Source organism: Carcharhinus amblyrhynchos, unplaced genomic scaffold (genome assembly GCF_965287045.1).
Source record: "Carcharhinus amblyrhynchos unplaced genomic scaffold, sCarAmb.v2.hapA scaffold_80, whole genome shotgun sequence".
NCBI lineage: Eukaryota > Metazoa > Chordata > Chondrichthyes > Carcharhiniformes > Carcharhinidae > Carcharhinus > Carcharhinus amblyrhynchos.
Window position 1 is genome coordinate 537,382 of NW_027649820.1, and position 26,441 is coordinate 563,822.

At 42.5% G+C, this 26,441-nt stretch overlaps 1 protein-coding gene across 10 annotated transcripts in view; it reads left to right on the top strand.

Annotated features, from left to right (window-relative positions):
* The window catches only part of atp11a (ATPase phospholipid transporting 11A), a 204,229-nt gene that overhangs the window by 37,629 nt on the left and 140,159 nt on the right, over positions 1-26,441 (top strand). For all 10 annotated transcript variants that reach the window (XM_080182682.1, XM_080182686.1, XM_080182687.1 and 7 more), the window contains exons 4-7: positions 1,674-1,754; positions 2,824-2,931; positions 3,365-3,493; positions 19,403-19,506. In XM_080182682.1, coding sequence (XP_080038808.1) covers positions 1,674-1,754; positions 2,824-2,931; positions 3,365-3,493; positions 19,403-19,506 — 422 coding nt within the window. The remainder of the gene's footprint in view (positions 1-1,673; positions 1,755-2,823; positions 2,932-3,364; positions 3,494-19,402; positions 19,507-26,441) is intronic.

Sequence of the window (26,441 nt, forward strand, 5' to 3'; positions counted from 1 at the left end):
CATTACAAGATCCCTCCAATGTGTCCCCTCTCAGCACAATTCCCCTCCAAGTTACGTATGATCCTGAATCGGAATTGTTTTACTATTCCTACACTGTAGTTAAGTCAAACGTGCTTGAATTCCCTTCTGGACAGCACTTTGTATATTTTCACTGTACACATTGTAGCAGGTCATGAACAGTATTTACCACGCCCTTCCTAAATGCAGGTATAAGCAACATTGCTTCTGTCCCATGAATCGATATAAAACAAGTTGTATCGAATATTCAGTTATCAGGCAGTTCTATCTGCTTATTTTACCTTAGCAATAAGTGATGAAATAGCTTTAAAACTGAGCTCTTTTACAGTGGATTACTACAATCTTAAGGGGAGGTCATGTCTGATGAATTTATTGGAATTCTATGAGGATGTGTCTAGTGTGGTGGATGGAGAGGAACCGATGGATGTGGTGTTTCTCGATTTTCAGAAGGCGTTTGATAAGGCGCCGCACAAAATGTTGTTACAGAAGGTTAGGGGGCATGGAGTTGGGGGTAAGGTGTTAGCGTGGATAGGGGATTGGCTGTCAAATAGGAGGCAGAGAGTGGGTGTCAACGAGTGCTATTTTCGGATTTGCGGTTGGTGACTAGTGGAGTGCCCCAGGGATCGGTGCTGGGGCCTCAGCTATTTACCATTTATATAGATGATCTGGAGGAGGGAGCCGAGTGTAAGGTGTCGAAATTTGCTGATGACACAAAGATAAGTGGAACAGCAAATTGTGCGGAGGGTATAGAAAGTCTGCAGAGGGATCTAGGTAGGCTGAGCGAGTGGGCGAGGACCTGGCAGATGGAATATAATGTTGGAAAGTGTGAGGTTATCCACTTTGGTAGGAATAATGGTAGGAAGGACTACTACTTACAGGGCGAAAAGCTGCAGCATGCTACGGTGCAGAGGGACCTGGGGGTCCTTGTGCATGAGTCGCAAAAACCCAGTCTGCAGGTGCAGCAGGTGGTCAGGAAGGCGAATGGGATGCTGGCCTTCATAGCGAGGGGGATTGAATATAAAAGTAGGCAGGTCTTGCTGCAACTGTACAGGGCACTGGTGAGGCCGCAGCTGGAGTACTGTGTGCAGTTTTGGTCGCCGCACTTGTGCAAAGATATTTTGGCCTTGGAGGGAGTGCAGAGGAGGTTCTCTAGGCTGATACCGGAGTTCAGGGGGTTGAGCTATGAAGAGAGGCTGAATAGACTGGGCTTATACTCGTAGAGTTTAGAAGGATGAAGGGGGATCTTAGAGACGTTTAAGATGATGAAAGGGATGGATAGGATAGAGGTGGAGAGGTTCTTCCCGCTCAGAAAGGACAGCAGGACTAGAGGGCACAGCTTCAAGATAAGGGGTGGGGGGGCCAGTTTAGAACGGAGTTGAGGAGGAACTTCTTCACTCCAAGGGTGGTGGATCTCTGGAATTCTCTGCCCGTTGAAGTGGTGGAGGCTACCTTGCTAAATATATTTAAGACACGGGTAGATAGGTTTTTGGTAGGCAAGGGGATTAAGGGTTATGGAGAGAAAGCGGGAAAGTGGAACTGAGCCACGACAGATCAGCCATGATCTTATTGAATGGCGGGGCAGGCTCGAAGGGCTAGATGGCCTACTCCTGCTCCTATTTCTTATGTTCTTATGTTCTTATTCTTTTTATTTTCAGTTGATCATCGATACACCAACCAGTCCAATAACCAGTGGCCTTCCACTTTTCTTTGTAATCACTGTGACTGCAATTAAACAGGTACAGCTGCCTTTTTTCAAATTGTTTTCTACCCTTCTCTAACTTCCCCTTTTCCATAGAGACAGATCACAAGGAAAAGTTTAAGTGAGAAAGAACAGCTATCTAAAATGAAAAAGGAAGTATTATTTCAGACAGAGGGAAGTTGGTCGCGTAGGGAAAGCTATTAACAAGGTGGATAAATGGAATTAAAGTCACTGATAATCCCTTATCAAACTGAATGGGATTTCAGTTATTAAGGGATTATCACAACTGAATAATTTTGATTTCCAAATTATTTTTGAATTTTGATTCCTCTATTCCCAGGAAGAAATAGAGGGGCTGAATGTCTCTTCCTTTTGCTGTGATTGTACTGCTTTATACTTGTGTTTCCAGAGAGAGTAGTCAGTGTTTTGAATGTTTTTTATTTTTGTGATTAAATAATATAATTTTGATACTGGTAATCCTGGAAAATTTTTGCTCCTGATAACTTACAGATTAAATAGGAATATTTTGTTGTGGAAATTGCACCACATATAATCAGGGGCACTGTGTTTGATTCATTATTGTCAAATATATTAGTATGTGGTGAAAAGTATTGTTTCTTATGCACTGTACAGACAAAGCATGCTGTTCATAGAGAAGGAAAAGAGAGGGTGCAGAATGCTGATCTACATAGGGATTCACCTTGAGACCTGACTGAACGGGGGCAGGTTCTCAGGGTCCAGCAGCAGCTCCCAGTATGTTGAAACATGAGAAAAAGGCTTCCATGAACACTGGAGAGAGAAGTTCCAAAAAACTAAATATTTTGGATGCGCTCTAGATTGGGAGATTGGGGCAGAGTTGTGTGGGTGAGTCAGATTTGGATAGCGCAATATGAACCTCACGGTGCACTACCATAATAGATTGTGTCCTTGATTGTTACTGAACACTTTGTACAGTGCCTTAAATTGAAATTTGATGCTTATTGTCCTGAATATATTCGATTTTGTCAAAGTAAGATCAAAGTTGATTTTCTGAGTTTACACAGTGGGTGAATAAAACATTCAACCAATTGACATTCTAACCTATTCTGCTCAATGTCTGTCGACAGGGTTATGAAGATTGGCTTCGGCATAAAGCAGATAATGCAGTGAATCAATGTCCTGTCCACATCATCCAGGATGGCAAAGTGGTTCAAAAACAGAGCAGAAAATTGAGGGTAAATAAATATTTAGATGTATATTGGGACAGTGGGATGTCTTAAAGATGGTGTGGAGGGGGTTGGTGAGAACGAAGTGCAGACTTTCCTTTTATTAATGGTGATAATGGCTGGCATGATGGCACAGTGGTTAGCGCTGCTGCCTCAAAGCGCCAGGAACGTGGGTTCAATTCCGACCACGGGTCACTGCCTGTGTGGAGTCTGCATGTTCTCCCAGTGGTCTGTGTGGGTTTCCTCTGGGTATTCCGGTTTCCTCCCACAGTCCGAAAGGCTTGCTGGTTAGGGTGCATCGGCCATGCTAAATTCTTCCTCAGTGCACCTGAACAGGAGCTGGAGTGTGGCGCCTAGGGGATATTCACAGTAACTTCATTGCTGTGTTAATGTAAGCCTACTTGTGACACTAATAACTAAACTTAAATAAATATTCCTACAGGTTGGAGACATTGTGATGACGAAGGAGAATGAAACATTTCCCTGTGACATGGTTTTCTTGTCTTCAAGTAGTGATGATGGAACATGTTTTGTCACAACAGCCAGCCTGGATGGTGAATCAAGTACCAAGGTAGTAGACTGAGCAGCCACATTCTTAGTGTAGGCATCAGCCTGAGATAGGTGTTCTTGCATTTCAGTATTTAAAAGCCACTCTTTTAATATAACTTGAAGGGTGTGTTGTCTGCCTGGTGCTCGGGTCCGGGATGTCACATCTGGGCTGCAGAGGAACCTGGAGTGGGAGGGTGAGAATCCGGTCGTAGTTGTTCATGTGGGTGCCGACGACGTATGCAAAATGCAAACTGAGGATCTGGGGAGGGAGTATGAAAAGCTGGGAATGGAATTAAAAAGTAGAACCGACAAGGTGGTCATCTCTGGGCTACTGCCTGAACCGAGTGCAGACGGGCGTAGGGTTGATAGGATTAAGGAAGTGAATGGGTGGCTCAGGGATTGGTGTGGGAGGAATGGGTTTGAATTTATGGGGCATTGGCACCAGTATTGGGGTAGGTGGGACCTGTTCAGGTGGGATGGGGTGGTCTGAACCGTGCTGGGATCAGAGTGCTGGCTAATCGTGTAAAGAGGACTGTAGACAGGGCTTTAAACTAATTGGGGGGGGAGGGAGGGTGTGAGGGTTGGTGACATTACGGGATCTAAAGTTAAGGAATCGGTACAGGTAAGGATAGAGGCCGAGGATGTCCCAATAATAGAGGGAGTAAGGGGCGTGAGTATGGTTGGTGGCGTTCCAGCAAATAAGGTCCAGGTGAAGGCTGGGATGAAGGTGCTTTATCTGAACGCGCGAAGCATTCGGAATAAAGTGGATGAGTTGGTGGCGCAGATCGACACAAATGGATATGATCTGGTGGCCATTACAGAGACGTGGCTGCAAGGTGACAGGGACTGGGAGCTGAATGTCCAGGGGTATCAAGTGTTTAGGAAGGATAGGCAGGAGGGAAAAGGGGGGGGCGTAGCTCTGCTGATTAAGGATAGCAGTAAAAAGTCTGACAACACCAGGTTTTAGTCCAACCGATTTTATTTGATAATACTCACAAACTTTCGAGGGGACTGCCTCTTCGTCAGGTGAATGGAGAGTTCTGGCCTCAGACAGAGCATATAAAGCACAGACAGTTTAGAGATTACTGATTAAAATGCGAATCCTTACACCTAACCTGCTGTTCAAGACCTGAAGTGGCTGACAATGTGAGTGGAAGGAGCACTGATCACAGGTTACAGAGATGTGTATTGTCTCCAGACAGTACAGTAAGTGAGGTTTTGCAAACCCAGGCAAGTCACGGGGGTTACAGATAGTGCGACATGAACCCAAGATCCCTGTTGAGACCGTCCTCGTGTGCGGAACTTGATAGCCAAGTTCCGCACTATCAAGTTCTGCACACATGAGGACAGTCTCAACAGGGATCTTGGGTTCATGTCGCACTATTTGTAACCCCCGTGACTTGCCTGAGTTTGCAAAACCTCACTTACTGTACTGTCTGGAGACAATACACATCTCTGTAACCTGTGATCAGTGCTCCTTCCACTCACATTGTCAGCCACTTCAGGTCTTGAACAGCAGGTTAGGTGTAAGGATTCGCATTTTAATCAGTAATCTCTAAACTGTCTGTGCTTTATATGCTCTGTCTGAGGCCAGAACTCTCCATTCACCTGACGAAGAGGCAGTCCCCTCGAAAGTTTGTGAGTATTATCAAATAAATCGGTTGGACTAAAACCTGGTGTTGTCAGACTTTTTACTGTGTTTACGCCAGTCCAACGCCGGCATTCCCACATCATGATTAAGGATAGCATCAGGGTGGTAGCGAGGGATGATATTGGAGCCAAGGAGCAGAAGGTGGAATCGTTGTGGGTAGAGATTAGGAACAGCAAAGGGAGGAAGACGCTGGTGGGTGTCATCTGTAGGCCCCCCAATAATGATCTGGAGGTGGGGTGGGCTGTTAACGCACAAATAAGTGCGGCGTGCAGGAATGGGACGGCGTGGTTATGGGGGATTTCAATCTGCATATTGATTGGTCGACCCATGTTGGACGCGGTGGGCTCGAGGAGGAGTTCTTGGAATGCTGCCGGGATAGTTTCCTGGAACAGTGTGTGTTGGAGCCGACGAGGGAGCGAGCTATCTTGGATCTGGTGCTATGTAATGAGGCGGGTAGAATTAGGGAACTTGCGGTGAAGGATCCTCTTGGGGAGAGTGATCATTGTATGGTGGAGTTTCTGGTGCAGATGGAGGAGGAGAAAGTGGGTTCCCAGACACGCGTCCTTTGTTTGAACAGAGGGGAGTACGGTAGGATGGGAGAAGAATTGGCGAATGTGGACTGGGGGAGCGCGTTGGAAGGTAGGTCTGCTGAGGAGCAGTGGAGGATCTTTAAGGAGATCCTTCTTGGTTTTCAGCGGAAATTTATTCCGATGGTCAAAAAGGACCGTAGGAGGAGAGGTAATAAGCCGTGGATAACGAAGGAGGTGAAGGAAAGTGTTAAATTAAAAGCGGAGGTGTTTAGAGTAGCTAAGAGTAGTGGGCGAGAAGAGGATTGGGAGAGGTTTAAATGTCAACAAAGATTGACAAAGAAGTTGATAAAGGAGGGTAGGAGAAACTATGAAGCTGGGCTAGCGTTTAATATAAAAAAGGATAGCAAGAGTTTTTATAAATATATAAAAAGGAAGAGGCTGGCTAGGGTGAATGTTGGTCCCTTAGAGGATGAGAAGGGGGACTTAGTGGTAGGGGATGGGGATATGGCTGAGGTCTTGAATAACTTTTTTGTTTCGGTCTTCACGGAGGAGGACGTGAATAATTTGCCGGATGTTAGAGATGGAAAGGTGGTAGGACTGGAGGGTCTCTATGACATTACTGTTACTAGAGAGGTGGTGCTCGACAGACTGGAGGGGCTGATTGTGGACAAGTCCCCAGGACCGGATGGAATGCATCCGAGGGTCCTGAAAGAAATGGCGGAGGTGATAGTGGATGCCTTGGTGGTTATTTTCCAGACGTCGCTGGATTCCGGGGAAGTGCCGGAAGATTGGAAAACGGCTAATGTTACGCCGTTGTTTAAGAAGGGTGCCAGGCAAAAGGCGGGGAATTATAGGCCTGTTAGTTTAACGTCTGTTATAGGTAAAATGTTAGAATCCGTCATCAAGGAGGAAATAGCGAGACATCTTGAGGGGAACTGCTTGATAGAGCAGACGCAGCACAGTTTCCTTAAAGGGAAGTCGTGTCTGACAAATTTACTGGAGTTCTATGAGGATGTGTCTAGGGCAGTGGATAGAGGAGAGCCGGTGGATGTGGTCTTTCTGGATTTTCAGAAGGCGTTTGACAAGGTACCTCACAAGAGGTTATTACAGAAGGTCAGGGGGCATGGAGTTGGGGGTAGGGTGTTAGCGTGGATAGAGGATTGGCTGTCAAATTGGAGGCAGAGAGTGGGGGTCAATGGGTGCTATTCGGATTGGCGGATGGTGACTAGTGGAGTGCCCCAGGGGTCGGTGCTGGGGCCTCAGCTATTTACCATTTATATAGATGATCTGGAGGAGGGAACCGAGTGTAGGGTGTCGAAGTTTGCTGATGACACCAAAATTGGTGGAAAGGCAAATTGTGCGGAGGGTGTGGAGAGTCTACAGAAGGATCTAGATAGGCTGGGCGAATGGGCCAGGAAATGGCAAATGGAATTTAATGTTGGCAAGTGCGAGGTGGTCCACTTTGGTAGGAATAATGGTAGGAAGGATTATTACTTACGTGGAGAAAAACTGCGGCAGGCGACGGTGCAGAGGGACCTCGGGGTCCTTGTGCATGAGTCGCAAAAACCCAGCTTGCAGGCGCAGCAGGTGGTCAGGAAGGCGAATGGGATGCTGGCCTTCATCGCGAGGGGGATTGAATATAAAAGTAGGGAGGTCTGTATAGGGCATTGGTGAGGCCGCAGCTGGAGTACTGTGTGCAGTTTTGGGCGCCGTACTTACGCAAGGATATTTTGGCCTTGGAGGGAGTGCAGAGGAGGTTTACTAGGCTGATGCCAGAGTTGAGGGGGTTGAGCTATGAGGAGAGGCTGAATAGATTAGGCTTGTACTCGTTAGAGTTTAGAAGAATGAGGGGAGATCTCATTGAGACGTATAAGATGATGAATGGGATGGATAGGATAGAGGTGGAGAGACTCTTCCTGCTCAGAAAGGATAGTAGGACTAGGGGGCATAGCCTCAAGATAAAGGGGGGGCGGTTTAGAACAGAGTTGTGGAGGAACTTCTTCACTCAAAGGGTGGTGAATCTCTGGAATTCTCTGCCCGTTGAAGTGGTGGAGGCTGCCTCGCTAAATATTTTTAAGAAGCGGGTTGATGGGTTTTTGATAAGAGAGGGGATTAAGGGTTATGGGGAGAGGGCGGGAATGTGGAACTGAGCCACGACAGATCAGCCATGATCTTATTGAATGGCGGGGCAGGCTCGAAGGGCTAGTTGGCCTACTCCTGCTCCTATTTCTTATGTTCTTATCCCAGCTGTTCAGAGTAATGCTGAGGAAAATTCACCAATTTTCATTCTTTGCTTTGTTATTCTTTCTGCCAAAGTAAACAAGGTTACATTTTTCTACATTATACATCAAGTGTTCAATTTTTATATGCTTACTCAACTTCATCCATCCGCAAACCCCTATGTCTTCTTAACAACATACTTTCTATCTTTGCAAATATAGCTGCCATGCCTCTATTCCCCTCATGTAAGTCATTGACATAAATTGTAAAAGTTTGAGGCTCCAGTACACACTCGCGTCGGAATCCACTTGTCACATCCAGCCTGTTAGTCAGAGACCTATTTATGCATACTCTGTTTTCTGCCAGGCACCAATCTTCTGTCCAGGCTAATATGCTACTCCCATAGGCTTTTATTTTCTGCAAGAACCTTTGGTATGTCACTTTATCAAATGCTTTTTGGAAAAGTACTTTAGTACATCTACCCTTTTATCTACAGCACTTGTTATTCTTTCAAAGAATTCTAATAAATTGGTTAAACATGATTTCCCTATCATAAAACCATGCGGACTCTTTATAATTACCTTGAGTTTTTCTAAGTGCCCAGCTACAACCACTTTAAAATGGGCAATTCTATAACTTCCCCATGACAGACATCAAACTGACTGGCTTATAATTTCCTGATTTTTGCCTCCCTTCTTGAATAGAGGGGTCATATTTGCTACTTTCCAAATGATGGAGCCTTTCCATAATCAAGGGAATTTGAAAAATTAACACCAATGCACCTACTATCTCAATAGCCACTTCTTTTCAGACCCTGGAATGAAGTCCATCAGGACTTGTCAACCTGTTATTCCATCAGCTTTCTCAATTCTGTTCCCTAGAAATAGTAATTTCCCCAAAAGCCCCTCTCTCCCTTCCACCTCCTGATTTACAGCTAGTCCTGTAATTTTCCTTGTATCCTCTACAGTGAAGACAGAAACAAAAAAAATGTTTATTTCAAATGCAGTTTCCTTTTTATCTACTATTAACTCTACATTTTCACTCTTGAAGACCAACATTCACATTACCTTCTCTCTTTGTTGTTTAAAAAACTGCAGAAGCTCTTGTTATCAATTTTGCATTCCTAGCTATTTTCCTCTGAAACTGTAATTTATTTCCATTGTTTAACCTTTTAGTCATTCTCTGCTGTTCTTTATATTCTGACCAATTACTTCACCTGTCATTCATCTTCGTGCAGTTATTTTCTTTATCGTTCAGTTTGATACGTTCTCCAATTTATTTAGTTAATGACAGACAGAGGATCTGTCCTTTTAGAATTTTTCTACACAGTAGGAATATACTTATTCTGAGTATTTTGAAATATAGCCTCAAATATCTGTCACTGCTTCTCTACTGAACTATTCTCTCACTAGTACCCTAGTTCACTTCAGCTAGCTCAGCTTTCATGTCTACATAATTACCTTTGTTTAAGTTTAATATACTAATTTTAGACCCACTCTTCTCCCTTTCAAACTGGATGTAACATTCAGTCATATTGTGCTCGCAATTACCTAGGGGTGCCTTTACTCTGAGGCCACTAACTAATTCTGTCATATCACACAATACCACATCAAATATGATCTGCTTCCTAGTTAGTTCCAGAATATGTTGTTCTAAGAAACTATCTCAAAAGCATTCTATGAACTCCTTATCCAGAATACGACAGCCAATCTGATTCTTCCAGTTTTTATTTAGATTAAAGTCATCCCTTTATCGCTAGCACTCAATATTTCTTCTTGTATATTTCATCTGACATTGTGGATTTTGTTGAGGGCATGTAGACCACTTCCAACAGTGACTTTCCTGTACCATCCCTCATCTTTACTCCAACCAAATCTACAGTCTGATCTCACAAATGACATTTTTAATTAACAGTGTCACGCTGCCACCTTTTACCAAGCTTCCTATTCTTCTTGAATCTCATGTCTCCCTCGATATTCAGGACCCCACCTTTGCCCTCCTGCAGCCAGGTCTGCGTAATGATTGTTGTTCTAAATTTACAAGGGTTGCATGGTAGCTTTAAGAGCTGACCACATGACTAAATTGTTATATTATTAGGGTGTTTGCACAGACTCTGTTTTGCTTTCAGTTTATACTCTGTGCAGTGTATAGAACTTCTCTTTCAATAAACCTTGTTGATAGCTTGAATTTATGTGTGCAAACCACGGTCTTTTTTTTTGTTAAAATCTAAAACCACTAACATCATTGAGACATTACACAAAAAGAAGGTTGGTGGCAAGTGGGGATTTTGTTTCATCAAGAGGGGAAAAAAAATGTGGGTCATCAAACTTTGAATATTAGAAGGCTGGAGCGAAGAAACAACAGTATTAAAGATTGACGTGCCAATGCAGGAAGACAAATAATTTTTAAAAAAGCCTCTCCATATGCTTTTAAAACAAAGTTTTTCCAATCAGAGAAGGTTGAGATTCCAGGGGGCATGTTTGAAAAGAAGAGATGTTCTACTGTTTGGCTGGGGTCATTTGAAAGAAAAAATATATAAAGTCAATGGTCTCCAGGGTAAAAAGAGTACTGGGAAGACAGTTTAAAAAAATATACTGAGCAGTCTTGAGTCACTTGTGCCTGCAAGAGAAATAACAGGTCATTTAGGATCCCTGGGGCCTTTCAGTGAAGAAAATGAATCATAGAGTTCCTTTGTACAGCATTTTCAGGACTTTATACAAGTGAATAAAAGTGAAAACTAGTTACTCATACCAGCTTTTATCAGTATGATAGGAATTAAAACACATTTTCTCTGGAACCTGGTTCACCCAGCAAAACCAGGAACCAAAACTTACGATGACTTGATAACAAATCATTGGTATCGAAAGCAACTGATCATCACAGAATGGTGAAGGAATCATGTGGAAGGCAAAAGCGTTGCTCAGTTTGTGACACCTTAGAAAGTTTGGCACAACATTGTGAGTTTGGTGAGTTGTTAGAAGATTTCCTTCGATTGTCTAGTTTTTGGTCTCCAAAATGAGGCTATCCAAAGAAGATTGCTTGCTGAACATGCTTTGACTTTAAAGACAGCAGTTGAAATCACAGTGTTGATGGAACTGGCTGCTCAAGGGGTTTCACAACTTGGTACAGGAATGAAGATCGACATGTTGGGAACTGCTCATAAGAAGTCAAAACAACAACAAGCATGTCACAGATGTGCCAAAATGGAGCATTTGGAGGCTGAATGTTGGAGCAAGGCTAATCAATGCAAGAGCTGTGGCAAAATGGCTCACATTGCAAAAGCTTATTAGGCCAGATCAGCTTCTCCTGAGACGAATATTTGGAAGAAGAATCTGGGTACCTTCAAGAAAAAGGACAAGTTGCATTCTGCAATTATTCTAAATTGAATAATTTACAACACGAAAGAAAAGAATTTTCTTTAAAGAAGAGAATATCCCAAAATATGATTAAGATCTCCAGTCTTACCCATACAGGGTGGATCACACAGACCCTGGGTAATTGCCAAGTTAGGTGGACAACTAATTAGATTGGAGGTTGATACTGCTGCTTTAATTCCTGAAATTACACAGCAGTAAAAGCTGAAACTACTACTTTAAAACCAGCTGATGTGATTTTAAGGATATACACAGAAGAGATTGTTCTGTTAAAAGATTACATCATGATCAACATAGAGTTGATTGAACAAACTGTAGAGTTGCCTCTCCATGTGGTCGATCAGTTTCCAGTTCTATTTTGGAGATCATGGTAGAAGAAGATAAATCTTAACTGAAGTGCTGTCAGCAGATTAGTAGATGTAAAGATGGGCTCTTGCACTTGGCTGCAGAAAACAGTATTGTTCCTTCTTACTGTACTCTCCTGTCACTATGTTCCTTATTGCACCGTCCACTTGAATGGCTCGTGTATCATGATGCCATAGATAGTTTTCTCATTCACCCTGCACCCTCTGCTCTGATCCAAACAAGCTAAGAGAATCTCAAACATACTGGATAATTGCAGAGCTGACAAATCTGTTCTCTGGCTGTCCTTACCTGCCTCACTTGCAGTCAATCCTCCAGTCCCTGACCACTGACTAAACCAGAAGACCCTATCTCAAGAGGTGTATCTGCTTTCTGGGACAAAGCATCCAGCTAATGTTCCTCCTCCCTGATGTGTCGCAGAGTCTGCAGCTCAGCCTCCAGCTCAATGACTCTAAGCTGAAGTTCCTCAAGTCACAAAACTTCCTGTAGATGTATTTGCCCTGGATCACACTGTTTTCCAGGATTTCCCAAATGCTACAGCCTTGACACGCCACCTGTCCTGCCAACCATAATGTGTTTTAAATAATTATTAATATTATTCACTGATATACATTGCTTTTTATATGTTTTATTAATTTTACCACCAATTTGTGTATTATTTTAAACCTTAGGAATGAAATAGATCTTAACACTTGCCAGATACTCAAGTTAGCTCCTTTCCTTTAGTAGACTAAGAACCAATTCCCTTCAACTCCACGTGTGCATTTAGTTTCCTTAGCTGCACTCATTTGTCTTTTATTGCATTAAAGAACTCTGGATTTATCATAAATTGAACTGGGGCTGAGGTAACAAGATTCAACCAGTTAGCTAATTAAGTACTCAACCCCCACAACTGTCTAAACTGCAAGAAAGAAAGAATTTACCCTGCTTACACAGTACTTTCCAGCAGGCAGCAGTGACCACAATATGATACTGCTCAATTCTTCCCCTGCATCAACTTCTCTGCTGCTGAAACTCTGACCTATGCCTTTGTTACATTTTCCGATTGTACTTTATTCCCGGCCCTCTATAAACTTGAGACCATCTAAAATTTACTGAATTCTAATTTGCATTATCATTTTTCACCCATTACCCCTGTGCCCACTGACGTACATTGGCTTCTGGTTAAGCACTGTCTCAATTTTAAAACATTTTCATTCTTGTTTTCAAATCATGGGGTCTTACCCTTCCCTATCTCTTCATGCCCCACTACTCTTAAAGATTCTCCATTTTTGGCCATTTGAACTTCACTGATTTTATTGGCGCAGCTTTGGCAGTTGTCTCTTCTGCTGTTGTGTCTGAAGCTCAGGACTTTCCTCCCTAAACTTTTCTGCCTCTCCACTACTTCTCATTTAAAATGTTCCTTAAAAGTTACCACTTTGTTCAAGATCTAGATCATTGGCTCTAATATCTCCTGATATGGCTTGGAAACAAATTTTGCTTCGTGATGCTCCCATGAAGCTCTTTAGGAAGACTCTTAATAAGCTTAATAGAAATATAAGTTTTGTTGCTGTTTACTAATTTCTCTGCTTTCAATCCCCCCTTAATGGCTTTTACACTTTTCAAAAATTGGGATTGTTTGGTTGCAATGTTAATTATTTTGTTCAGTTATCCGAGCAGGGGGAAGGTGCACATAAAACTGCATGGTTAATCTATTCCCAGGCTGGCACTGGATGTTACTTCCAGAATATTTTGAAAAACCTGAGCGCCATTTTCACCCATCTTGCAATCCTCTGACTAAAACCTGACACTCCCAGTTTTATCGAAATGTGAAACTCTCTGATTGGGCAGGTAATTGTGACCTCGAGCGGGGCCGGAATTTTACTTTCCCACTCGCCACGGGAATCATAGCAGGCGAGAGGTGGACCATGGAAAGGTCCATTGACCTCAAGTGGGATTTTACGGTTTTGGGATGAGCGAGGCTGTAAAATCCCACCCAGGGAGTTCATACTCCAATAGGCCAACCTCCAGTGTCTCGTTGAAGTCATTAAGGAGTATTTTTCTAAATTATGATTTTACAGAATCATGAAATTGTTATGGTGCAGAAGGCCAATTGGCCCATCATATCTGCACTGGTTCTCCAAGCATGACTTAGTGTCATTCTGTGCCTTTTTCCAAGTCGCCCTGTACATTGTTTCTATTTGAGTAATCATCAAATGCCACTTGAATGCCTTGATTGAACCTGCCTCCACCACACTTCCAGGCAGAGTATTCCAGACCCAAATCACTCTCTGTCTGAAAAGTGTTTTTTTTTCACATCATAGTTGCTTCTTCTGCAAATCACTTTAAATCCGTGCCCTCTCATTCTTGATCCTTTTCTGAGTGGGAACAGCTTATCCCAATCTGTTCTGTCCAGCCCCTGCATGATTTTGAACATCACTATCAAATTTCCTCTTAGCCACCTTCTCTCCAAGGAGAATAGTCCCCATCTATCCTCATAACTGAACTTCCTCATCCCTAGAACCATTGTTGTGAACCTCTTCGACACTCTCTCCAATATGTTCATATTCTTCCTATAGTGTGGTGCCCAGGGCTGTACATAATGTTCCAGCCAGATCTAACTTAATATTTTGTGTAAGTGAGCCATATCTCCTTGCTCTTGTAATCTATGCTCCTATCAATAAAACCCAGGATACTATATATTCTATTAACTGTCCTCTCCACTTGTCCTGCAACCTTACAGAAATTTACAAAATTATGACATAGAATGGGCAGTCGGAGTCTTTTTCCCAGGGTAGAAATGCCATTTGCTAGGGGAATTAGATTTAAGGTAAAAGGGGGAAAGTTTAAAGGAGATGTGAGAGGCAAGTTTTGTTTTACACAGAGTGGTAAACACCTGGAATGCGCTGCCAGAGAAGTTGGGAGAAGCAGATACAATCACAATGCCAAAGAGGCATCTTGACGGGTACACAAATAGGCAGGGAACGGAGGCATACGGATGGCATAGAGACAAAAGGCCTTTGGGTTAGGAAAACATCATGTGTTGGTGCAGGCTTGGCGGGCCAAAGAGTCTGTGCTGTATTATTCTTCGTTCAACGGTCTATGCACATATAGATGTAGGTCCCTCTGCTCTTGCACTTCTTTAAGATATTTTACCCTTAATTTCAGATTGTCTCTCCATGTTCTTCCTACCAAAATTCATCATTTCACACTTTTCCATATTGAAGTTCATCACCACCTATTTATGCACTCCACCAACTTGTCTCTGCCCTTTTGAATTTCAATACTGTCCTCTTTGCAGTTTACAATACGCAAGTTTTGTGCCATCTGCAATCTTTGAAATTGTCACCTGCGCTATATGACCTAGATCATTAATATATAGCCAAAAAAGCAACAATCCTAGTACCAAACCCTGGGGAACTCCATTACAAACCTTCCTGCAGCCCAAAATGTATGCATTGATCATGACTTTTTGCTTCCAGTTTTCATGTAATTTAGTATTCATGTTTTATTGCTTCTTTTGTTGCATGAGCTATAACTTTTTGCACGAGTCTGAGTGGCACTATATTGAATACCTTCTGAAATTCCATGAACATCATATCAAAAGCATTACCCTCATCAACCTTTTTTGTTAGCTCCTTTAAAAAAGCATCAGCAATTTTGTTGAACACTATCTCCCCTTTTCTGGCTCTTCCTAATCAACACACATTTTTCTATGTGGCTACAAATTTTATCCTGAATGGTTGTTTCTAAAAGATTGCCCACTACTGATGTTAAACTGTCTGGCCAGTAATTGCTGGAGCTATTCTTACAAACCTTTCTAAATAAGGGTGTAACATTTGCAATTCCGTCATCTGGCTCCTCCCCTGAGACTAGAGAAGATTGGAAAATTATGCCAATCACCCTTGCAATTTCCAGTCTCACTTCCTTCACTATCCTTGGATGTATCTCATCTGGTCCCGATGCCATGTCAGTTTTCGTTACCAACTGTCTGTTCAACACTTCCTCCTTATCAATTTTGATAACCTCTACAGAGGTTAAGCTGACTGACCAGTAATTACTCGGTCGGTCCCTTCCTTTGTCTTTAAACTACAATGGAATGTTAGCAACTCAGCGGTACTTCGAGGGGCACAATTACTCTTAACTGTCACCATGTCCTTGTTTTGATTTTATTATTATCACGTATTGACATACAGTGCAAAGTATTCTTTCTTGCACACGATGCAGACAAAGCATACTGCTCATAGAGAAGGAAATGAGAGAGTGCAGAATGTAGGGTTACAGTCATATCTAAGGTATAGAGAAAGATCACCTTAATGCAAAAGTCTGATGGCAGCAGGGAACAAACTGTTCGTGACCTAAAACTTTTGTATCTTTTTCCCGAAGGAAGAAGGGAAAATGTCTGGGGTGAGTTGGTTCCTTAATTATGCCAGCTGCTTTGCCGAGGCAGCGGAAGTGTCGGCAGAGCCAATGGATGGGAGGCTGGTTTGTGTGATGGATTGGGCTACATTCGCGACCTTTTGTAGTTTCTTGCAGTCCTGGGCAGAGCAGAAGTTATGCATAAGAACATAAGAAATAGGAGCAGGAGTAGGCCATCTGGCCCTTCGAGCCTGCCCCGCCATTCAATAAGATCATGGCTGATCTGTCGTGGCTCAGTTCCACTTTCCGGCCCTCTCCCCATAACCCTTAATTCCCTCTCTTATCAAAAACCCATCAACCCGCTTCTTGAAAATATTTAGCGAGGCAGCCTCCACCACTTCAACGGGCAGAGAATTCCAGAGATTCACCACCCTTTGAGTGAAGAAGTTCCTCCTCAACTCCGTTCTAAAACGCCCCCCCTTTATCTTGAGGCTGTGCCCCCTAGTCCTACTGTCTTTTTTGAGCGGGAAGAGTCTCTCCACCTCTATCCTATCCATCCCATTCATCATCTTATATGTCTCAATGAGATCTCCCCTCATTCTTCTAAACTCTAACGAGTACAAGCCTAGTTTATTCAGCCTCTCCTCATAGCTCAACCCCCTCAACTCCGGTATCAGCCTAGTAAACCTCCTCTGCACTCCCTCCAAGGCCAAAATATCTTTGCGCAGGTGCGGCGCCCAAAACTGCACACAGTACTCCAGCTGCGGCCTCACTAATGCCCTATACAGCTGCAGCAAGACCTCCCTACTTTTATATTCAATCCCCTTCGCTATGAAGGCCAGCATCCTATTCGCCTTCCTGACCACCTGCTGCACTTGCAGGCTGGGTTTTTGCGACTCATGCACAAGGACCCCGAGGTCCCTCTGCACCGTCGCCTGCTGCAGTTTTTCGCCCCGTAAGTAATAGTCCTTCCTACCATTCTTCCTACCAAAGTGGACCACCTCACACTTGCCAACATTAAATTCCATTTGCCATTTCCTGGCCCATTCGCCCAGCCTATCTAGATCCTTCTGCAGACTCTCCACACCCTCCGCACAATTTGCCGTTCCCCCAATCTTGGTGTCATCCGCAAATTTCGACACCCTACACTCGGTTCCCTCCTCCAGATCATCTATATAAATGGTAAAAAGCTGAGGCCCCAGCACCGACCCCTGGGGCACTCCACTAGTCACCATCCGCCAATCCGAATAGCACCCGTTGACCCCCACTCTCGGCCTCCTATTTGACAACCAATCCTCTATCCACGCTAACACCCTACCCCCAACTCCCTGTCCCCTGACCTTCTGCAATAACCTCTTATGAGGTACTTTGTCAAACGCCTTCTGAAAATCCAGAAAGACCACATCCACCGGCTCTCCTCTATCGACCGCCCTAGACACATCCTCATAGAACTCCAGTAAATTTGTCAGACACGACTTCCCTTTAATGAAACCGTGCTGCGTCTGCTCTATCAAGCAATTGCCTTCAAGATGCCTTGCAAATACCAAGCTGCAATATAACCGGAAAGAATGCTTTCTATGGTGCATCTGTAAAAATTGGTGCGAGTCATCGTTGACATGCCAAATATCCTGGGTGGTATCTACTCCTTGGTAAAGATAGAGATGCAAAATATTCATTTAATATCCCTGCTTTCATGTGTGAATTCACTTTTTGGTCCCCAATCGGCCCTACTCCTCCCCCTCCCCTTTCTTTCCTTTTTTTATCTTTCCTGAACAACTTGTATCCAGTAACATTTAACACCCAATCTTGCCCTTCCTTGAGCCAAGTGTCTGTTATCGCCACAAAGTCATCATACTTTATGCGTTCACCTACATGCACAGTAACCCTGATTTAAATGTCATTTTTTTCTCCCTAACTTCGACTTCACTTATTAACTCATTCTTTATTCTAGTGTTTTCTGTCCCTCCCTGCATTTTGTGCTTCCTGGCATTCCTCTCAAATATTTCCTCTTGATTTTCATACTCCCGCTGACTTAATTTGAAGTTCTCCTGACAGCATTTTTTTTACAGTAAGAAGTCTCACAACACCAGGTTAAAGACCAACAGGTTTATTTGGTAGCAAACGCCACTAGCTTTCGGAGCGCTGCTCCTTCGTCAGGTGAGTGGGAGCTCCAAGACCTCAGCCGAGGCCATCCTTGTGTGTGGAACCTGGCCATCTCCCAAAATGTTTTTCAGTAATTTGCCTTCTACTATGGTTAAGATGACTGACCTGTAATTACTCAGTCAATCCCTTCATTTCTCTTTAAACTACAGTGACATGTTAGCAACATTGCGGCATTTGTGCAGAATGGTTAGGATGATAGTCAGAATCTCTGTTATTCCTTCCCTTGCTACTCTGAACTTGAGGCACATTTCATCTTCACCTGGTTATTTGTCTACTTACGAATGTGCTAAACACTAATAATTCTCCTCTCGCTATGTTTTAATAGCCATGTTTTTGTCTTCCCACTTCCAAGTTCAACTTATCCCTGTGGTGTCTCATTGGTTCTTCTCATTTCTTAGTTATTCTCTTTGCTCTTTATGTACTTATGAAACATATTTTCCTAATATCCTTCTTAATTCTCCCTTGCACTTCCAATACTCCTCCAGGCTTTTTACAGTATTGAACTTTTGATATCAGACGGAAGCTGCCCTTTTTGCCTCATCCTAATCTGTACGCTCTGATAAAATGTAAACTATTTTCTTCTACAGAAATATTTGTCTTTGTCAATTTTCTGAGCATTAAGTAAGGGAACTGTTGTATTTGCACTGGCTGGGTTTCAGACTATGGCTGCAGCAATATTTCACTTAATTGATGCACAACTTTGGCTCTGTCCAGTTTAGATGCTTAGAATATTTTATATTCTGGCTTAAAAGCAAAAATCTGACTCTGGGTTAAATATTTCTGAAGATAAAATACTATAGGTGCTGAACATCTGAAGTAATAATATTCAGCAGGCCTGGAATTCATTAATTCAAATAAAAGGTCACAGTCTGTAAAATTAACCCTTGTTCTCTCTCCACAGATGCTACCTGATCTGCTGAGTTTTCCAGCATTTTCTGTTTTAATTTTAAATTTTCCAGATGTTGTCTTTTAATGTTTCAGATTAGAACTGTTAACTTATGTGGGACTGCAATATTTATGTAATGTTAACCAGTGCATGCAATTGGCAATACATTGTACGAGGTACATACAGTTTGCATTCTGATTATGCATTATTCAAGCCATCTGAGATAAAAGTAACTTTTTATGTCATGTTTCAGTGATATTTTCCTCCCTAAATTGGGTAACTGCTCCACTAGTAGTGACTGAATAATAATAACGTGCAACAACATGGTAGAGTAATGCTGGATGAGATTTTTGCCTCAGACGTATTTAGAGAGCAGATGTTTCCAGTTCTACTTTTCTTCCTTCAGACTTACCAAGCTGTTCAAGATACAAAAGCTTTGCGAACTGAGGCAGAAGTGGACACCTTGAATGCTACAATTGAGTGTGAACAGCCACAGCCTGATCTTTACAAGTGAGTTTCAGCATGGATATCAAATTCCAGTGCAGAACTACAGGCAAGGGTTGGGTCAGTTTCTGCTCAGACCTACAGTCACGTTTCTATCCTGTTGTTGGATTACCTGTTACTTGATGTTAGATGTTTCTATTGTTAATCTGACCATCAGAGTTTCTGTTCTCATTTGCTTGCATGATAAATGGTGACCCAGCAGATTGATCGCTAGTTCACAGACTGCAGTGGACTTCCAGCCACTTCCTCAAACTCTGTTCCACTTGTATCATTTTTATGTGACACCTCACTACATTCTGACAAATCCAATTCCACTCTCACCCCACTCCCTATTTCCTTTTATATCCCACCCAATGTCATCTCATTTTGCTTGTCATTCCCCATGCTCTTTGATATCCCATATGTCTAACCCTGCTCTTCTGCTCATTCCCTGCATCCTCTCATAGCCCACTCTCTCCTGCTCACTTTGATGTACCAAACAATGAAATCCCACTCCCCATCTTTTTTCAGAATCTTCTTAGGAAGCAGATTAAATGCTTTTTAGACAAATTCCAGTAAATCGTAACTAACTTATTACTAATTGTAACTATTTAACTAACATGATGGAGTTTTTTGTGAGGTAACAAAGTGTTGAGAATAATCCAGTTGATGTGTGCATGGACTTCCAAAAGGAGTTTAGTGAAGTGCCAATATTAGGCTTGCCAGCAAAGTTGAAGCCTATCAAATAAAAGATAGTGGCAGCATGGACAAGAGATTGGCTAAGTGATGGGAAACAAGGAGAAATAATGAAAAGTTGCTTCTTGGACTGAGAATGAAGCAACAACATATATAAACAGACACACATTTGTGTGTACATATATATATTTTCTATCTTGCCTTTCATGTAATAAGATATCCTAGGGCTCACTGAAGCATAATGAAACAAAATATTGAGCCACACAAGAGACATAGGCTGGAGTTCTCCAGCCAGTCACACTGGCAGGATTCTCTGGTTGTGCTGGCAGTGCATTCTCTCCTGCAAGTTTCCCTGCAGTATGGAGTAACATCAATGGGAAATGCCGTGACAGGGGTGGGACCAAAGAATCCCACCACCAGCAAATGGTGCGTCACCGCCTGGCACCAGGAAGCACGCAACTGGGAAACTGGAGAGTCCCACGTTTGATGTAATATGACCAAAAAGGTAGGTTTTAAGGAGTATCATTGAGGAAAAAAGCAAGATAAATGGAGAGGTGTAGGGAGGAAGATAGGTGTAAACAGAGGAAAATATACAAAGTAGATTCTCCAGAGATCACTGATTTTCCTGATCCATATTAATGACCTAAATTTGGGTGTACAATGTGTAATTTCAAAATGAGCAGATGACAAAACTTGGAAATATTATGACCTGTCACCAACATAATGATATATTTCAATAGGTCGTAGAGAGGCAGATGGAATGGATGGAGATGTGTTAGATGAAATTTAATGTACAGAAGTGTGAAGTGATATGTTTTGATAAGAGAAGGTGGATTATAAGATCAAGGGTACAATTGTAAAAGGGTGCAGAAAGGGATAGGTGGTATCGATGTAGATTGAGAAAGTAATAAATAGCTTATGGAATCCTAGGCTTTGCACAACAATGTTTCAGCTTCACCTGCTGTTTTTAAAATTCTTTCATGGGATGTGAGCATTGTGGGCAAGGCCAGCATTTGCTGCCGGTCCCTTATTGCCCTTGACAACGTGGTAGTGAACCACCTCTGTGAACTGCTGCTATGCATTGGGTGCGCGTACACTGGCAATTCTGTTAGGAAAGGATTTCTAGGATTTTGATCCAGTGACGAAGAATGGCAATATAGTCCCAAATCAGGATGAGGTGCTGCTTTAAGGGGAACCTGCAGACAGTAGTGTTCCCATGTGTCTTTTGCTTTTCTCCTCCTTAGAGATTTGGATCATGGGTTTAGAATTCAGAAATTGGAAGCACGAAAGAACTCAAGAATCCTACTTCAGGATTCTCTGAAAGTTAACTTGCAGATTAACTTGTAATTAGGAAAGCCGATGCAATGTTGAGAACATTCATTTCAAGAAAACTAGAATGCAAAACTATGGATGTACTGCTGAAGTTTTATAAGCCTCTGGTCTGATCACATTTAAATATTGTGAGCAATTTTGGACCTGTATCTAAGGAAGAATATGCTGGCCTTGGAGAGGGTCCAGAAGAGATTCATGAGAATGAAAGGCTTGATGTATGAGGAGTGTTTGAGGGCTCTGGGTCTGTACTCAATGGAATTTGGTGAGGGGGGATCTTATTGAAACTGACAGAAGACTGAAAGGTCTGGACAGAGTGGACATGGGGAAGTTGTTTCCATTAGTAAGGGAGACTAGGAACAGAGATGAAGAGGAATTTCTTCAGTCAGAGGGTGGTGAATCTGTGGAATATATTGCCACAGAAGGCTGTGGAGGCCAGTTCATTAAGTGTGTTAGAGATTGTTTCATCTGGAACCAACCAGGGAGCAGGCTATTCTGGATTTGGTATTGTGTAATCAGCAGGGATTAATTAATGACCTGATAGTTAAGGATACTCTGAGGAAGACTGATCATTGTATAACTTAATGCAAAATTCAGCCTGAGGGCGAGAAACTGGAGTCTTACACTCACATTTTGAAACTAAACAAAGGTCATTACGCAGGCTCGAGGAGAGACTTAACCCTAGTGGACTGGGCTGGAAGGCTAAAAGCTCGGACATTTTATGTGCAGTGGCTTATTTAAGGAGATATTCAATTCCTTCCAACCAAAATATATTTCAGATAGGAAGAAAGATTTTGAGGGGGAGAAATCATGGCTAAGGAAGGAAGTTAAAGACAACATAAAGACAAAAACTAAGGCATTTTGCAAAGGCCAATGGCAGACTGGAAAGTTTGGAAGCTTTTAAAGATCAACAAAGTGTTGCTATTAAAAAAAGTAATAAAAAAAGCAACAATAAATTATGAAAGAAAACTAGCATAAAATATTTAAAAACTAGCAAAAGCTTGTATAAGTGTATAAAAAGGAAGAAGGTAGCTGAAGTGAATGTATGACCTAAATGCTAGGATATTAAGGGAATTAGCAATGGAGGTGGTGGATCTGTTGGTTATAATATTCCAAAATTCTCTGGATGCGGGAAACATTCCAGTGGATTGGAAAAATGCTTATGTAACACCCTTATTCAAAAAGGGAGGGGGCAGAAAGTAGGAAACTATAGGCCAGTTAGTTTAACATCTGTTGTTGGGAAATTGTTAGAACCCATTATTAAGGAGGTAATAACAGGACATTTGGAAAGTCAAACACAATCCATCAGAGTCAGCATGGTTTTATGAAGGACTAATTTACTAGAGTTCTTTGAAGATGTAACAAGCCAAGTGGATAATAGGGATCCTGTAGATGTAGCATATCTGGACTTCAGGAAGGCATTTGATAAGGTGTCACACAGAAGGTTAATACAAGGTAAGATCAATGGGGTTCGGCATATATTATTAGCTTGGTAGAAGGCTGGCTAATTGACAGAGGCAAAGAGTCGGGATAAATGGATCTTTTTCTGGTTGGCAAAATGTAACTATTGGGGTGTCGCAGGGTTTGGTCCTTGGACCCCAACTATTTCCCATCTACATTGATGATCTGGATACAGAGATAGAAGGTACTGTAGCTAAATTTGCAGATTACATTAAAGAAGGTAGGATAGTAAGTTGCAATGATGAAATAAGAAATTTACTGATGGGTATAAATAGGTTAGATGACTGGGCCAAAATGAAGCAGATAGAGTTTTATGTGGATAAATGTGAGGTTATCCAACTTGGAAAAGCAACTTATTATCTAAATGGAGAGAGATTTTGGGATGCTTGAGTGCACAGGGATCTGGGTGTCCTTGTGCACGAGTCACAGAAAACTGATATGCAGGTACAGCAGATAACAAGGAAAGCAAATGGAATTTTGGCATCTATAGCTAAAGGAATAGAGTATAACAGCAAGGAAGTGTTGCTGTAAGGGTTATTAGGACTCTTGCTTTTTCTGAGTTTCAAGGTTTGTTGATGATACAAAACTTGGAAGTATTTTAAACTGTGAAGAAGACAGTTTAGCATTTGAAAAGGACATAGACAAGTTGGTGCATCTTGACAGGAAGAACATGGAGAGACAATATAAAATAAGAAGTAAAATTGTAAAAAGGTTGCAGGAGGAGAGGGACCTGGGTATTTATGTGCATAGATCATTGACTGTGGTAAGACAGGTGGTGAGAGCGCCTTAATAAAGTATTCTGGGCTTTATTGATAGGAGCATGGAGAACAAGAGCAAGGTGGTTCTGCTGAATTTATTACAGACACTAGTTATATCCCAGCTGGAATATTGTGCACAGTTCCAGGTGCCACACTATAGGAACGGTGTGAATATATTGGACAGAACACAGAGGAGGTTTACAAGAATGTTTACAGGAATGCAAAACTTCAATTATGAGGATAAATTGGAGAGGTTTAAACTGTTCTCCTTAGAAATAAGGTGGCTGAGAGGAGATTTGATGGAGATGTTCAAAATCATGAAGGGGCTGGACAGAATTGTTGAAGAGAAACTGTTCCTGCTCATAAAAAGATTAAGGACACAAATTTATAAAAGAAGCAAATTGTGATATGAGAAAAAACATTTTTACATAACCAATGGTTCAGGTCTGGAAGGCACTGCCTGAAAGTGTAGTGGAGGCAGATTCAACTGAGACATTCAAGAGGGCATCAGATGATTGTTTGAATAGAAACAATTTGCAGGGGAATGGCACTAAGCCATACGCTCATTTGGAGGGCTGATGTAGACACAGTGGGCCAAATGTAACAATTCTGAGATTCTGGAGGGTAATGATTGTTTGGAAAGCTTTTCCTTAGATAGTAGTGGAGAAAGGTTCATTGAATATTTTTAAGGCTGAGCTAGATAGACACTTGACTAACAAGGGAGTCAAAGGTTATTGGGCATAAGTGGAATGTGAATTTGAAGCCACAATTGGATCTAAATGAACACGGAGCAGGGTCGAGAGGCTGAAAGGCTACTTTGTATGTTTGTATGCTCATGTGTTAGCCCAGCAACAAAACTGAAGGTCTACAGCGCCGTGGTGCTCACTACCCTCCTGTATGTTTGTGAAACGTGGACTGTGTATCGAAGGCATGCAAGACAGCTCAATCATTTCCACATGACTTGTCTTCACAGACTATTATGCATCAGATGGCAAGACAAAGTACGAGACACTGAAGTTCTCTCTAGACCAAGGCTACCATCAGTCCTTGTGCTGCTGATGAAAGCGCAGAGCTGGCGGGCAGGTCATGTCATCCATATGCCAGACGAGCGCATACCCAAGCAGCTCATTTTTGGGGAACTCTCTGCTGGAAGACGTTTGCATGGAGGGCAGAAGAAACGTTTCAAAGACACACTCAAGGCCTCCCTGAAGTCGCTTGTCATAGACACGACCACCTGGGAAACGCTGGCACAAAACCACCCTACCTGGCGCTGCCTCATCCACAAGGGCTGTCAAGCTTACGAAGCAAGGTGTATTGCTGAAACACAACTTAAGTGCGAGCTGCGCAAGTTCAGACCCACCAGCGCAACAACTACAGTGTCTACACAAGTCTGTCCAATGTGTGCCAGGACATTCCATGCCCAAGCTGGCCTGATCAGTCATCACATCCAGCGTCAAAACGACTAATGGTGTTGAGGTCCTCATCGACGACGATGGACAAACAACAACAACAACAATGCTCATATGTGAACTGATGTAAATGATTGGCAAAGTTCTAACAGGGACACTAGGAAAAACATTTTTATACAAAGAGTGGTTAGGATCTAGAGTAGTTATGACAGATTCAGTCATGGCTTTCAAAAGAGAACTGGTTAAGCGCCTGAAGAGAAAAGAATTGGAGGGCCAAAGAAAAAGGGAATGGGAGTGAGATTAGCTGAGTTGCTCTTGCAGAGACCTGGCCCAATGGCTGCCTCCTGTACTGTTACCACTCTGAGATTCTAGGAGTTAATAGGCTGTGTGATAGAATTTCAAAGCTAACCATCAAGTACGAAGAGATCTTTTTCTAACCCTCAAAGTTCTATTTGTTATCGTGTATATTTCTATCTTCTCTTTATTTGTTAACTGGCCAAATAATCAATAATTATTCATTGTATTCTGATGTCTGGTTAAACTTGAATTTCCCCAGATCTTCCCCTACAATCTCACCCAAGCAGGCTCCACCCTGATCTTTTTGGCCCCCTGTCTGAAACCTCAGGATACTCTATGGAAGGTGACTTCTAATTCATTTAAGGGATGTGGACTTTGCTGACTAGGCCAGCATTCATTGCCTAATTGCCTTTGAGAAGGTGATGGTGAGCTGCCTTCTTTTAAAGTTTATTTATTAGTGTCACAAGTAGGCTTACTGAAGTTACTGTGAAAATCCCTTAGCCGCCGTACCCTAGCACCTGTTCAGGTAATATGGCTCAGCACTTAACCAGCATGTCTTCTAGACTGTGGGAGGAAACCAGAGCACCCAGAGGAAACCCACACAGACAAGGGGGAAATCATGCAGACTACGCACACAGAGTGACCCAAGCTGGGAATCGAACCTTGGTCCTTGGTACTGTGAGGCAACAGTGCTAAGCACTGTACCACCATGCCGCCCACTTGAACTGCTGCTGTCCCTCAGAAGTAGGTATACCCACAGTGTTGTTAAGGAGGGAGTTCCTGGATTTAGACCTAGCAACAGTGAATGAACAGCAATATGTTTTGAAGTCAGGATGGTGACTGACTTGGAGGGGGACTTCCAGGTGTTGGTTCTTGCATGTAGCTGTGATCATGGGTTTGGAAGGTGGCCTTGGTAAGTTCCTGCAGTGCACTTGTAAATGGTACATTCTGCTGTTACTGTGCATTGGTGGTGAAGAGAGTGAATGTTTATGGAAAGGATATTACTCAAACG